Genomic DNA, 15,104 nt, shown 5'->3' with positions numbered 1-15,104 from the left:
CTCTGTATGCATGCGTGCTCTCAGACATGGAAATAGCCCTTCCAATGCAGATAACAGTTTGAGCCATTCCAGGTCTCACTACAAGTGTAGAGAAAAGCACAGGAGTGTGCTGAGTTGAGGTAACCTGTTAGCGCTGTGTGTGTGTGTGTGTGTGAGAGAGAGAGAGAGAGAGAGAGAGAGAGAGCTGTGAGTGTACAGGAAAGCTGTGGGTATATGTGAGAGCTGTCTGTGTGAGAGAGCAGTGTGAGAGCTGTGTGTGTGTGTGTGTGTGTGTGTGAGAGAGCTGTGCGTGTGTGTGTGTGTGTGTGAGAGAGAGCTGTGTGTGTGTGTAAGAGCTGTGTATGTATGAGCCTATGAGGTGGTCGCTGCATTACCGGGGCTGTGTTCTGAGGTGCTCCTCGTTAGTTAGCTCCTCTTCTCCCCGAGCGTGGGGAGAGCCGTCAGCGCCTCAGTCAGGAGGCCCTGTCCCAGCAGCTGGCCTCCTCCTGCGCGCATGTCTTCCGTCTCACTGCTTCGCTCCTTCCCTTCCATCACTGACATCCACAAACACGGACAGAAGCACAGCAACGGAGGCACAGAGAAGAGCAAGACATAATCTGTTACCATTCATTCACTGTTAACTATTACACCAGGCTGGCCAGCAGAGGATGGGCTCCCCTCTGTAGCCAGGTTCCTCCCGAGATTTCTTCCCATTGGGGAGATTTTTAAAAATAGCTTAATTGCTTAATTTTTGGGGGGTCAGGCCTGGTTTTTTGCCCAATTAACAGTGTCTCTGTTAAAAGCGCTATACAAATAAAGCTGAATTGAATAGAATAATTATCACAAGGCACAGAAAACAGATTCTAAAATGAACTTGTCTGCTTTGTATACAATATCTCACCACGGCTCTTCCCGGTTCGCCTCACTCTTTCAGTGTCACCACCGTCCCCATCCCTCTCTTCCTCCCGGCCACTTCCGCGTCTCCTTCCCACCCTTTTTTCCAGTCCTCCTCGACACCCCTTTCCTTCGCACATCACTCAATTTGCTGCACCGAGCAAACATTACATTACAGGCATTTAGCAGACGCTCTTATCCAGAGCGACTTACACAACTTTTACATAGCATTTTACATTGTATCCATTTATACAGCTGGATATATACTGAAGCAATTTCGGTTAAGTACCTTGCTCAAGGGTACAACGGTAGTGTCCTTACCCGGGAATCGAACCTGCGACCTTTCGGTTACAAGCCCAGTTCCTTACCCACTGTGCTACACTCCGTCCTAACTGAACAAACTGTGCTGACTGGAGCTTATTATTTGAGGTGGCATCGCGAGCCTCATGTGTGTCAGTTATAAAACCGGCCTCCTGCCATCTTGTTGCCGCGTTCACAATACCAGAGAACGAGAGGGGCGCTAATCGAAAATCTGGCATTATGACAGTCGCAGGAGGGGGGTGAAAGGCTCTTTTGTAATGTGTAATACTGGTGCCATTAGGTGGCACGAATAAGCACCATCATGCGCAACCGTGCAATTGTCAGGCTCAGCGTGCCGTATACAGTGACCTCAAAACGTACTGGCGCCCTTCATAACAATAAACAAAAAAAAGACTATCAGATAAATAATACCGGCACTGAGCTATATTTTACTTTTCCAGCATGAGGAATATGTCTCACTTTATTATTAGTGATTCAACAGAATCGACCAAAATTAAATCTTAAAATCTCAAGCTGTACATTTATTTCTCCCATAAAAAACACCCGTTTTCATGGCCTGGCTGTGCGCGCTGACCCTGCAAAAATATAACGGCACAGAGCCTTTTCCGATAATGGCTCAGATTGGAGAACACACTTAGATCATTCCTCCACATAAAATTTTTCCAGATGCTTGATATGCTTCGTTTTGTGCTTATGGACTCCCCTCTTCTATTGAAACCACAAGGTTTCAGTGGTGTCAAAATCTGGAGAGGGCCATTGCAAAACGTTGATTTTATGGTCAATTAGAAATTTCTTTCTGCGTTTTGATTAGTGTGGACTCGAAGTCATCGTCTTCCAAGAAGATCCACGTGAAGCCAAGTATGAGCTTCCTGGCAGAGGCTTTTGGCTAAAATGTCTTACTGGTGTTCAAGATTCCATTGACCTTGACAAGAACCCCAGGACAAATACATGCAAAACAATTAATTACTATCACCACATTTCAGTTTATTTTTGCCCACACACACCACTGACTTCAGGCTGAATTTTGGTCTCATGTGACACCTGGTTCCAATTGAAATTCGGAATTTTGAATGCCCTCAAAAGTTGTTTTTTTTCCTGCAAACCTGCAAAAAATCCAATTGGCATGGAGGTGATGTCTGAAACTTTCCCAAGTTGCAACTAAAATTTGTAGATCTCCAACTGTGATCTTTGGATGTTTTTTCCTCCCACCTCACTGTGTGTGTGGGCAAGATGTATCTGACAGATAAGTTCACCACTGTTCCAGTGCTTTAAAACCCCTTATTCATTGACATAACAGTGGAAAGCAGGACCTTTAGGTTATTTGTTTGTAACTATCTCCCGATTTGCGACGGTCAACAATATCTTGTCTAGTTCTTTCTGAGACTTTTTGTCTTTCCCTGTGGTGCTGGACGGCGCATGGATTCTACAGGAGCGCTACCTTGTTTTCTACACCCTAGTGAACCACAGGAGGCCACAGGAAGCCATGATAAAGTTTCCGAGGATTGAGATAAAACTTAAAACAGGCGACTGTAAAAAAAGGACATGTCACAGCTATGAAGGAACACTTCTTCATTTTTCTGAGCACATTCCCCATATTACTCATTTTTAACGCAGCCTTCTTTGCTCGTCTGTATGGGTATGGATCATTTCTGCGGTATGCGAGTGTGCAGGTCCCAATATGCTGTGATTCCTGTACACACAACGCACATCAGCATGAGTAAATAACAAAAGCTGAGAGAGGTGGCTAAAACGCTATCAACCTTCACCCAACTGTCACACTGCGCCCTCCAGGGCTGCTAGCCTGGGTGGTTCTGCCCCGTTTCATACTGCTCATTTCGTTTGCCAGGCTAAGTGAGATCCAGCCCTGGAAATCTGGCAGCGCGGTCTGCTGCTGGCTGGGCTCCATGCAGGCTCGGGGTGGGTCGAGCAAACTCACTTTACGCCATTCTGTCAGTCAGCACAGGAGTTCTGATGGAAATGTAGCGGGAGACTCCATCACAAGAGGTGGAGACAGATCAGGAGCAACGCCCTGTAACATCTGTTCGCTCAAACGTCTCATTCTTGCCCTCTCAAGACCACCATTGGTAGCATCTGATTGCTTAATGTTTAATTCAGAAAGCGGGGGGGTCTGTAAATTGCTGTGCATTGCATAATTCGTACAAACCCTGGGTTGCACACATGCACATACGCACACACACACACCCAAACACATGCACAACCATCTCACCCTTTCCCAATGTTCTCAACAAGTAAAGCAAAAAAAATATGGTCCCGAGATCCAAATATGGCTCTGTGGACCAAAAAAGACCAGTACATCTCTCCGTCTGCACTGGAAAACAGAGATTATGCTTCATAAAGACCTTTACTGTATTCATCCCTAATTATATTCCAACTCCTTTGGGTCATTATGTTTATTACAGTAACATCGCTGCTGCTAGCTGTAACAACATACACATGCCACCAATTAAGGGACTGACTCCTCCCACATTCAGAACGCCGAATGTGACTGGCAGCTGGGATGGCCAATTGGATAGTGGCACACTGGTACTCTGAACCAATGGCACTGATGATCTGGATGTCAACTAGTAGCAGTGCACAAAAACAACAACAACAACAACAACAATGGAAATGACAAACTGCCTCCAGCCATTCATGTTCCGTACCCCAGAGGCACAGAAACCACAGGAATCTTAACTGCTCTTGCGCAGCTGAATTAGTGCTCCATAAAAAGAACCCGCCTCTGTACAGTTGCAGAACTTAATCAACAGAGCACTTATTCAGCTCAGTGGATCAATGGACAGTGCCAGTGTTCTTGCGATGGACGCTTCTTCCAACGTTTCATAATGATGGATATTTCCCCTCGCTCTGCTGACCCCACCACTCCACACCCATCAACGCCCGTCACTGTCCTTCTGTCCCGTGCCTCAGTACTTCACTCTCCTGCTCCTCTTCCTCATCTCCATCCATCTATCTATACCGTCCTCTTCTCCTTCACCTCCTCCTCCTGCTTCTTCAGCCCTCACCTTCAGCCCACAGTAAGCCCCTGTTGCCGAGGCTGAGTTTCCATGGTTCCCCAAACTGCTGATGCCATCACTCCAACTACTGCTCTGGGACAGCTGGGGGGGGGGGGGGGGGGGGGCTGGGGGTGAACCAGGGGGGCGCCATATCCGCACACTCCCCACAAAGTCCTGCTTATGTCCAACACCGCCCCCCCCCACCATTCCCATTCTCCCTGACTGATTTTTTTTAAAAATATGACACTGACTGACAGGCAGACACACAGAGGTGAGCAGGCTAACCCAGCGCTGCTCTGGCCCGGTCGCAGGTGCGCCGTAAAGATAAGGGCAGGTTAGCAGGGGGTGTGATGTTTCCCTTCCTGCGCGGCCCGACTGATGTGCCCGCCAGACGCACTCGCGGAGGGCCGCTAACGACGCGCGCGCGTTTGCACAGCTGCGTTTGCGCAGCTCTCGGGGGGTCGGGGGGTCCCCCCGCTGCCCCTCGCCGGCTCCTCCCTCTCCCACAGAGCCACAGAGGGGCGTACAGAGCCGGGAGGAAGGAGGGGGGGCAACGGAGAGGGAGGGCAATAGAGACCGTTAGGAACACGTCAAAAATGTCACACACCTGCATTAAAGACTGAATACATACAGACAGAATGCAGTTACTGTACTTTCTCAAAGGAACTAGGACAGCTTAGCTTTCATCCGAGTGTCAGAGCGTAACGGAAGACAGTTATGAACTTCGCCCACAGAGTATGAAGTGAACGATACTGCAGGTCTCCTGCTATCCGGTGAGACACTAGGATCAATGTCACAGCCCACAGACCATGTTTCTCTCTGCAAGCTCACCCTGCGTTACCCTCCTGCCACTGGCTAGGCCTCTCACAGGCCTGCATGAGCTACACTCTGAGGCACAGAGGTGGGACAGAGAGGAAGAGAGGGGCAGGAAGGAAGAGCAGGGGGGTATCTGCTCGTGGGCCAAAAAGCACGTGTGTGCCATCCTGACAGCGGTGCCAAGCACGGGTCAGCAAGCTGGTTGCCATGGAGAGCAAGGAAATCGGCCCTATGCAGGGGCAGCTCCTGCCGGGAAGCTTCACACTGGGGGCGGGGTAAGGGGAGATGTCAGAGGCTGACTGAGGTGATTGACAGATACCACTACACAGTGACTGACTTACGGCCTCACCAGGAGACACACACATTAAGCACCAAAGGATGGACACGCCTTGTACTTAACAGTCACGCAAACTGAACTGGTGCATTTACCGACAAGCACAAAATTGAACAAGGAAGTGCGCACAAATAATCCTACCAACAACATATAAATGTAGACTTGTCTCAGTCCTAGTTCACGCTGTTTGTCTATCCGTTTCGTTTGTCGGCCTTCCTGTCCTTGTCTACTGATATGTCAGCCGGTCTTGACTGTTTCTACGTCTTGTCTGTCCATCTGTCTGTCAGACCTGAAAATAACTCATAGTGAATATGTTGTAATATTGGGCGGTGAGACACTGGGGTGGGGAATGGGTGTTTGGAATGGCGTCACTGTGCATGATCAAGTGGAGAGTAATAAATAAAAATAAAGTGGTTCTCTGGAGAGGGTGGGTGTGGTGGCGCGCTTATTATGAAAAAAATATTAAAATAAAAAGTTGAATGATGAGCAATGACGGTGGGCTGGAGAGGCACACCCACCCATATTCACGCCCACAGAGCCAACATGGTGGCCGTCCGCAGTGATGAGCGGGATAATTCCCGGGTTTGAGGGGGGTAGGCACGAGGGTGAAGGCGCTCTGCGGACATGTCCCCACTGCGGCGCTTCCTGAGGCCTGGGCTCCCCCACAGCGCTGAGGGCAGAGGTCACGACCTCTCTGACCCCATGGCTCTACTACGCGGCGTAGGAAGGACAGGGGGACGGAGTGAAGAAGAAAGGAGAATGCGCAGGAAGGAAAGAGGGAGAGAGGGAGGACAAGGGAGAGCACGGGGAAGGAAACACTGGCAGGAAGACAAGAGGGCTGAGAGTGGGGCCACCTCACATCGGTCACAGAACGTAAAGGGTATTTGCGCTTCCTCGTCGATAGCGGCTAAAAGCAGGCTGGCGCGAGCCGGCGCCTCGATGAGAATCGGCGAACGCGTCGCAGAAGTGCACTCGTCTTGGCAGGAAACGCAGCCGGACCCTCATCGTTAGGGAAGAGCCGCGGGTCCCGGGAGACGAGAGAGAAGAACGCAGATCAATGCACAGCAACACGGAGAGACGCTACGAGAGCGGCACGGCGAAACCCCACAGTGCCGCTCCTGTCAGGAACAATAACGACAGCGTCGGCGGGAGAGCAGGCCACAGAGACGGCGAGCGCACGCGCATCATCAGAGAGACGCACAGGGACGCACCCTCACGACACACGGACGGAACGGCTACCGGAAAAATCTAACAATCTGTTAATGATGTTTCATTGACAAATCACTTAAGAGTATCCCATTCATAAATCCCCTCCCCCACTTTTTCCACCAATCAGAATGGCGGAATACCAGGCTTGTGCGCGCTCAGTTGCAGACAAGAGATTTCACTCAGAGGCTAAGTGCGCAGCTATCAGCAGCGTATGCTAAAGAGCGCCACAAACGCCTCCTGCTCCTCTCGAACCGACCTGCGGTGTCTTGACCCTCAACCTTGACCCAGAGAGAGACGGCAGCGGGGAGAAGAGCATCGCGTCACATCTCAGCGGCGTCCGCACCGCTGAGAAACAGGCCTGCTGCGTGTACAGGGAGAGCACAGAGCCACCGCTGAGAAACAGGCCTGCTGCGTGTACAGGGAGAGCACAGAGCCACAGCCGAGAAACAGGCCTGCTGCGTGTACAGGGAGCGCACAGAGACACAGCTGAGAAACAGGCCTGCTGCGTGTACAGGGAGAGCACAGAGCCACAGCCGAGAAACAGGCCTGCTGCGTGTACAGGGAGAGCACAGAGCCACAGCCGAGAAACAGGCCTGCTGCGTGTACAGGGAGAGCACAGAGCCACAGCCGAGAAACAGGCCTGCTGCGTGTACAGGGAGAGCACAGAGCCACAGCTGAGAAACAGGCCTGCTGCGTGTACAGGGAGAGCACAGAGCCACAGCCGAGAAACAGGCCTGCTGCGTGTACAGGGAGAGCACAGAGCCACAGCTGAGAAACAGGCCTGCTGCGTGTACAGGGAGCGCACAGAGCCACAGCCGAGAAACAGGCCTGCTGCGTGTACAGGGAGAGCACAGAGCCACAGCCGAGAAACAGGCCTGCTGCGTGTACAGGGAGAGCACAGAGCCACAGCTGAGAAACAGGCCTGCTGCGTGTACAGGGAGCGCACAGAGCCACAGCTGAGAAACAGGCCTGCTGCGTGTACAGGGAGAGCACAGAGCCACAGCTGAGAAACAGGCCTGCTGCGTGTACAGGGAGAGCACAGAGCCACAGCCGAGAAACAGGCCTGCTGCGTGTACAGGGAGAGCACAGAGCCACAGCCGAGAAACAGGCCTGCTGCGTGTACAGGGAGCGCACAGAGCCACAGCCGAGCGTTGGTGGGCGTGTGCACATGCGTAGCGTGAGCAGAGCTAGCGCTGAACAGCCGGTCACTTGTGCATGTCAAACCGTACGGCAGTAAAAGTATGCTTAGAGTGCCCAGTCCTGAGGGGTGAAAGTCCAGGAGGCTTACTTCTCACACACGGAAACAGGCACTTAATCTCGGCCTGGACGGAGCCCAGGGACTCACCTCTCCCAGCTCTGGAACCGAGAGACTGGTTATATACAGCGAGAGTAAAAAAAAGGTGTGCCCTGGCATTTTATCATCACTGATTTAGTGACACCAGGGCTTCAAAATATCAAAGTGGGACCGCGCACCTCCTCCTCAAGCAACCGCAGTCTCACTTCGTCCTACACAACACGACAAACATGCTTTAAGAAGATTTGCACCTACAAACACACCCAAATCGCACCAACTCAAGTAATGCGTAATCCCCTAAGCTGCAGTTACAAAGCAGCAGTGGGTAGAAAAAGCGAGCGAGCATGCACCAGCAGCACAACCCAGCCTCTGTATCCTGTGCACCAGCAGCACAACCCAGCCTCTGCCTCCTGTGCACCAGCAGCACAACCCAGCCTCTGCCTCCTGTGCAACAGCACAACCCAGCCTCTGCCTCCTGTGCACCAGCAGCACAACCCAGCCTCTGCCTCCTGTGCAGCACCACAACCCAGCGTCTGCCTCCTGTGCACCAGCAGCACAACTCAGCCTCTGCCTCCTGTCCAGCAGCACAACCCAGCCTCTGCCTCCTGTCCAGCAGCACAACCCAGCCTCTGACTCCTGAGCAGCAGCACAACCAAGCCTCTGCCTCCTGAGCAGCACCACAACCCAGCCTCTGCCTCCTGTCCAGCACCACAACCCAGCCTCCGCCTCCTGTCCAGCACCACAACCCAGCCTCTGCCTCCTGTGCAGAAGCACAACCCAGCCTCTGCCTCCTGTGCAGCAGCACAACCCAGCCTCTGCCTCCTGTGCAGAAGCACAACCCAGCCTCTAACAACTGTGCAGCAGCAACCCAGCCTCTGCCTCCTGTCCAGCACCACTACCCAGCGTCTGCCTCCTGTGCAGCAGCCCAACCCAGCCTCTGCCTCCTGTGCACCAGCAGCCCAACCCAGCATCTGGCTCCTGTGCAAATAACAGCATAACCCAGCCTCTGCCTCCTGTGAAGCAGCACAACCCAGTCTCTGCCTCCTGTGCAACAGCACAAGGCCAAAACTTGCAGTGCCTGACATCACATACAGAAGCGCACTCTGCCAAACTCCTGCTGTCTCCATTAACGCAAACTGGCGCAACAGTGCCATCTTGTGGTCGGTTTTGGACCCAAAATGGACGGGAAAGAAAACAGAAGTTAATTTGTTGCCAGCTCAGTCACCCGGCGATGCCGTTCACACAGAGGAAAACACCGTTCTCACACTGATATGGGCCGCTTAGTTCTGCATGGCCAGGAGAGGAGGCGGCCGGGGGGCAGTAGCTCCTGCCTGTATTTGTTTGTACAGTCTGGGGTTTAATGACATGTGCTCCCAGCCAGGTCCGCGGGCAGATATAGAAGCCCAGGGGGGATTGCCTAGCCACAGAAAAATGTGCTCAGGAACTGCACGTAGAAAACAAGTGGTAGAGAGAGTCCATTACATGTCTGTTACAGCCGCTGAAACAAGACAGACAGGCAGACAGAGACAAGTGGTAGAGAGAGTCCATTACATGTCCATTACAGCCACTGAAACAAGACAGACAGGCGGACAGAGACACACAAACCTGCAGGGAGACCCACTTCTGGGGTACGGAACTCCAGTGTGGGGACTGTGAGCTTCTGGGGGACCATCTATCTGCACCTGTCCTCCACCAGAAAACAGAAACGAGGGATATAAGTTCGCTCTGAGAGTCTATTCCACTACGGTGTACTTCTAGTTTAGTAGCTCTGTATAAAGAGCAGAGTAAAACACACCAACACGCTTCTCATAATCAAAATGATACAGAACAGAGTAAAAAATTGGCGAGAAATATTCAAAACATAAAAAGTAACATTTTTTATGTGGCCTGAGATTATTTTATGTTAATGGAAACGTGGGGGCAAAATGTACATTTTTAGCAAAGTTCAATATTTCAAAAAGTCAGTTACCAGTGAACTGGTGAAGCAAAAACCAGAAACTTCTCTGGCAGTTTAAGACCTGGTTTGGCTATTTTGACCATAGAGTATTGCTACATCAGGAGTGATTGGGTCACTGCATGAGAGCAGTATGCCCTCTGACACAGTCCTCTCCTGTGTTGTTGAAAACACTTGCAAATATAAGTATGAAATCTGAAAGTTGCATATGATAGAAACAACCTCTGGCCCACACTAAAATGTAATGCATTTCTGAGTATTTTCAGGTTTTTTGAGGAACACATACAGTTAATTCTTGGTTCTCGGGTTTGGGGCTGAGAACTTGTAATCTCATTGTACAACAGTAAATTTCTCACTGTACAACAGTAAAGTTTGAGGTCAGGTAACCCAAAATCCACATATTTAAATCTATATTTGTTTTGACTGTATAATGACTGAACTTCTGAACTCATCTTCTGCACTGTCCACTAACCTCTGATTAGCTCAGTTGTGTCACATGAGCCAGTGAGAGGCCATATCACAAGCTGAGCAAGGAGCAATGACACTGTCTCTCAGTAAGAGCTAAACTACTGCATTTAAAAGGTGTGTTCACTTTGTATGCTATCTTCTATGCACCCCAACTTGCCAGCATACAGTGTGCACCTCAATCAGGACACCATAACATAATCTTCTGTAGGACTGGCGTGCTTGAATCCCAGCACACAGTCAGCTAAAGGAGCACACACTGTAGCATGGTAGGCTTTTCTCAATGACCCAGAATGTTCTGCAGTACTCAAAGAAAATATGAGCAGCCCACACAGCAGGAGTGTCAGCATCCAATCATTTTCCTGGAAGGCTCGGAGAATCCTTGATTCTCTCTTCAAATTTGAGCCCATAAGCACATGACTAACTCAATTACTGCTTAATTGAACCAATTGAACCACTCCTCCCAAGCCCTCTATTTAAAAGGGGAATGAAAGCTCCCAAGGCTGGATGTCTTCACCAAACCTAAAGTACATTTACACCTCTTAGAACTCAGGAATATATTAAGCATTCATACTTTTTATGCAATTACATTTGGAGTCATTATAACATTGTATGAAAAAAAATCAGTTGACACAAACTTGAAATTTGGACTTTCATGGGACAAATTCATCAACTTGTGGAGGAAAAGTGATTCATGTGAGGTGTGTTCACACAGAGTGACTCCAGGGTCAGATAAATAGTCCAAGTTCCCAGTGTCTCCATAAGTCAATGTGCAATAGGCTGGTCGGAAACTGTTTGCCATCAGCAGTGTCAAACCCAGGCAGGTGGAGTTCACCAGTTTACCTCTAGGGTGCGTAACAGCTCACAAGTTCCCCTGCTTCCATGGTCCACCACTTCCCCCATGATTCTGTGAACACACGGGGACAAGAGTCAAAACACTGCACCCGCGATTCCAACAACGCACACGCGCGTGGCACTGCCTCACTTACAACCGACCCACACAAGTGAATGATTAAACCAGGGGGAGAGCAGCTCCCCCGCTGAAGTGGTAAGATCACTCCTGTTTTCTCCGCCTCTCTAAAATGATGATTACATTCACTGCCATGACCGGCAGGCTTGTGATAACACAGCGATAAAAGGATCACATTAGACATGCGCGTGCGCCCACATCCTACAGATGCAGCGACAGTCATGCCGTTACAGCTGTAGGATTATGACCGCTGAGCGAATGTGAGCCAGTGTTTATGTTGATAGTAATTAAGTTACCGGCACTGGCGGTCAGTGAGGTGGGGCGACCCCTGCCTTTTCCATCACGACCGAGCCGTCAGGCAGCCCCTCGCCCACCGGCTCCCTCTGCTGGCAGAGACTCTGAGACACGTGGACTCTGGGAAGGGATGTGGATGGATATAGACAAAAAAAAAAGTGAGAGAGGAATGTGAGAGGAAAATACAGGGAGGGAAAAGAGTCGGGATGGGGGAAAAGAACATACCGGTTAGAGAGAAAGGGAAAGAGAAGAGCCAGGAAGAAACAGATGAGGGTGAAAGTCAATCAAAATAACAACAACAATAAATAAATAAATAAATAAAAATAAATAAATAAATAAATAAATAATAAAATCAACAATCAATGGTCACACAAGTAAAATTTGGACAAGTGCTGTACAGATTTATATTCAGTGAAAGAAAGCCATATTTTACAAACAAACTTTGGCAAGCACAGATGCCACATGTATTTGTCCCCTTACTATTGGCAGTCAATGCTGGTAGTTAGCCCTTTCGAAACATGCCTCTGCTATCACCTATTCATTTACCACGTTATTTAAAGCACCACGTGTTGTGGGTGCTTGTGGTGCACTTGTGGTTTCAGTGGGGTGCACAAAGTGCTGTCCATTTCATTAGTTTATTTTTGGATAGCAATAAAGTTACCTGGCCGTCAGCTATGTTATATACACGCCTTTCAGACATTCTGTACGGAATACAAAATCAAATCGCTGGGCGGCGTCTAGTCTGACAGGCAAGCTACTGTGCCACTGGGAACATTCACTAGCATCCCCGTTTATACTGCGTTTACCTCAGCCCTACCCCACAACACTCGTAGAAGCCTACCAGCCCCTTGTCCCTCCTCCGGCGCTCCGCCATAACACCGGAACCACAGGGACAAAACGTGAGAGAACCGATTGGCTGAGAGCGAGTAAGGGGGCGAAGCTTACACACAAAAAATGGGGCGATACGTGTATTCGAAACCATCAGTACCGCGCAGCAACTGTAGCGATCCGCTGATCCTAACAGTGCTTGGATTGGCTCCTTGTCATTCTGTGAGCGTTTCCTACTGTGAGCCAATCCAGATGCAATTCAGATACTCTTCGCAGTTGCTACGCAACTCCGGAAGCGCATACGCTAACAACTGCACAGTCCACTGAACAGCGCACAAAGGGGACGCAGCTATCGAATCGGTGGCCAGAGCTGCCGAAAACCGTGCAGCCCTCGAGCATACGAGAAGCGTCATGGAGTCGGCGCTTTGCTGACAGTGCAGCAGCACGCGTCACATCAGTGCCTACTGTAATGGTGGAAACATAATTTTAGAAAATTCAGAATTTCTTCACACTAATAAACATTTAAAATACACGTTCGACAAAAATATCGCATATTATTACTAGCCCATTGTAGGACACCTCATCCACGTGATTTTCAAATAGTTAAAATTTATATACAAACCCATTTAGGTATAAAGCGTTTTTAATGAAGGGTAAAGAATGTTGCTGGAGGGCACTAAACCAGTGTCTCGCAGAGGATTCGAGCCTTTTAACGCATTATCACAACACATCATGAAATATTTAAACCCGCATTAATAATTGTCACATTTTGTTGCATTTGTGTTATTACAAACAGCACATTGTAATATAATCTGATTTAATTTGTTAAACTCTAAATTTCAACAACGATTATTTGGAATACAGCTAATATAACATAGAATAAATATGAATCACCTTCGGTTCCTGGACTTTTTAAAGGCAAACCAATGTAATTTATTTTTCGAAATGTTTTTTATTATTTAAATATTACCTACTCGTTACGTAATTTGCCCACTTTCGGATCATAAGCGCAAAGTAAAACTGGCCTATTTAAAAAGATCACCTGTCTGTGCTCACAGTCCCAGTGTGGGATGGTGGAAAAAATGTGCCCTAGAGGGCGTACTTTCGATCACATGATAGTTCGCACGTTTTTTTTCTGATAAAGAAACGTGCAGCAGATCCACATATACATTCTAAAATAATCCATTTGTTACTATTTTAAATACATTAATATTTTTTAGCTACATCAATAGGGATTTCATCTCCTCTTCGATTTCGTCGTTTACATTTTTCAGAATTTATTTTTAAGGGGGTGTATCACTATCTGGACACTGAAATGGCCCTGAAATGCAAATTCCTGCGTGCGCGCGCCTGCAGTCATTCGCCGGAGAAGGCTTAAATAAATATTACCACGTGATTACCAGTATCTTCAAAAAGCGGGGTTAACTCCGTCGATTTAAAAAAAGGCGAGCGAACTACAAACTACACAGGTTACATTACCACGGCGATGTTACTGTGAAAATATAGTTGAAGCAGTGTAATCAGGGCTTCGTATTAAAACTGTCCAACAACTGTAGACCTACTTTCCGTACTTTTTGCCCTCTTTTCCCAGTACACACAAATCAAGACATCCTCGCACACACTCGATCTCATTCAATTCACTTTTGAAGCACTAATTTGCAGGGGTGCAAAGTCCTGGTGAGGAAGACCATTCCAAAACAGGATTCCCAGCTTTGCTCAAATGAGTATCACGCTGATTCAATATGTGTAGTTAGATTATATACACTGGTCCAATTAAGGCAGTAATTAACTGAGTTGCTCTGGGGCAGTGGGATAATTTGTTGAACTATGGCTAAACCAGGACCAGCAGTGTGCACACACGCACTTTGCTAACAGTCGGTGCGGTCACAGAGGATATCCAGGACCAAGCACCATATGAACAAAGCTCCAAAGTTTGGTCAATTTTATTGCAACCTGGCAATATATACTCCACTGGTACTGTACATGTAGTAAATATGCTCATGGATGAGTTATGTGGGAATAAAGAATAAAATAGACACGTGAATCATTCACACTTTTGCCAAAATCATGTGTATGTTGTCATGCCATAAAACAAGTCATTTTAGTGCAATAATGAAAATTTAGAAAGATACAGACAGGCAATATGTGGAGGACCAATTTGCACACTTTTTAGTTGTAAGTTGTTAGACTGTTCACAGTTCCATGAGGAATTATACAGTGCATCTTATGCATATGGTTTGAAAATGGGGGGGGGGGGGGGGGGGGGGGGAGGAGATCATTCAAGCACATTATTTATGTATTAACAGGTATTGGGGTGCAGGCATTCTTAAAAAGTACTTTACCGAGCTGACTGTAGATACCAATGCAAGGCTGCTCAAACTACAAAACTAATCCGTAAAACGAACCCTGCAGGCAACAATTACACGTTGTGTAAACTAAGGGGTGGAAGAAATGTTTAAAAATTAAATGCAGTCAAATGTTGTTTGGTTATACCCTTGGAGCCCTTTCAGCATTTACATTTTTTGAGCAAATCCAGTGGAGCTGAGATCGAAAGGCACCTATTTTGTGGAAGTTGAGTAAATGATAGCACACCGTTTATCAAAGAAACTTCACTCAGAATACTATTTTTTTTGGTGGGTATACCGACAAATGCAACAGTTCAAACAGGAAATATCAAAAATGTACATGATAGTACCGTGGGTAAGTCTGACATGCAGTCCCAAATGCAGTGA

At 48.3% G+C, this 15,104-nt stretch overlaps 1 protein-coding gene across 1 annotated transcript; it reads right to left on the bottom strand.

Moving 5' to 3' along the window:
* Positions 1–4,846: 4,846 nt before the first annotated feature.
* LOC118229840 lies at positions 4,847–12,418 on the bottom strand. The gene is made up of 4 exons (XM_035422320.1): positions 12,351–12,418; positions 11,147–11,187; positions 6,973–7,854; positions 4,847–6,925 (listed from the first exon to the last, which is right to left on the bottom strand). Exons 1-4 carry the CDS (start codon positions 12,416–12,418, stop codon positions 6,888–6,890), a joined length of 1,029 nt encoding a protein of 342 aa, XP_035278211.1. The 3' UTR covers positions 4,847–6,887.
* Between the last annotated feature and the right edge of the window lie 2,686 nt (positions 12,419–15,104).

This window comes from Anguilla anguilla, chromosome 1 (genome assembly GCF_013347855.1).
Source record: "Anguilla anguilla isolate fAngAng1 chromosome 1, fAngAng1.pri, whole genome shotgun sequence".
Lineage (NCBI taxonomy): Eukaryota > Metazoa > Chordata > Actinopteri > Anguilliformes > Anguillidae > Anguilla > Anguilla anguilla.
Note: the sequence above shows the minus strand (reverse complement) of the source record. Positions and strands in the feature narration are given on the sequence as shown.

Excerpts from the sequence above, each read along its gene's own strand:
- LOC118229840 (XM_035422320.1), bottom strand. The coding sequence starts at position 12,418 with ATGGCGGAGCGCCGGAGGAGGGACAAGGGGCTGGTAGGCTTCTACGAG. Across the intron at positions 11,188-12,350 it reads TGTTGTGGGGTAGGGCTGAG|AATCATGGGGGAAGTGGTGG; the intron begins GTAAACGCAGTA and ends GTGTGTTCACAG. Across the intron at positions 7,855-11,146 it reads CCATGGAAGCAGGGGAACTT|TAAGCCTCCTGGACTTTCAC; the intron begins GTGAGCTGTTAC and ends GTGTGTGAGAAG.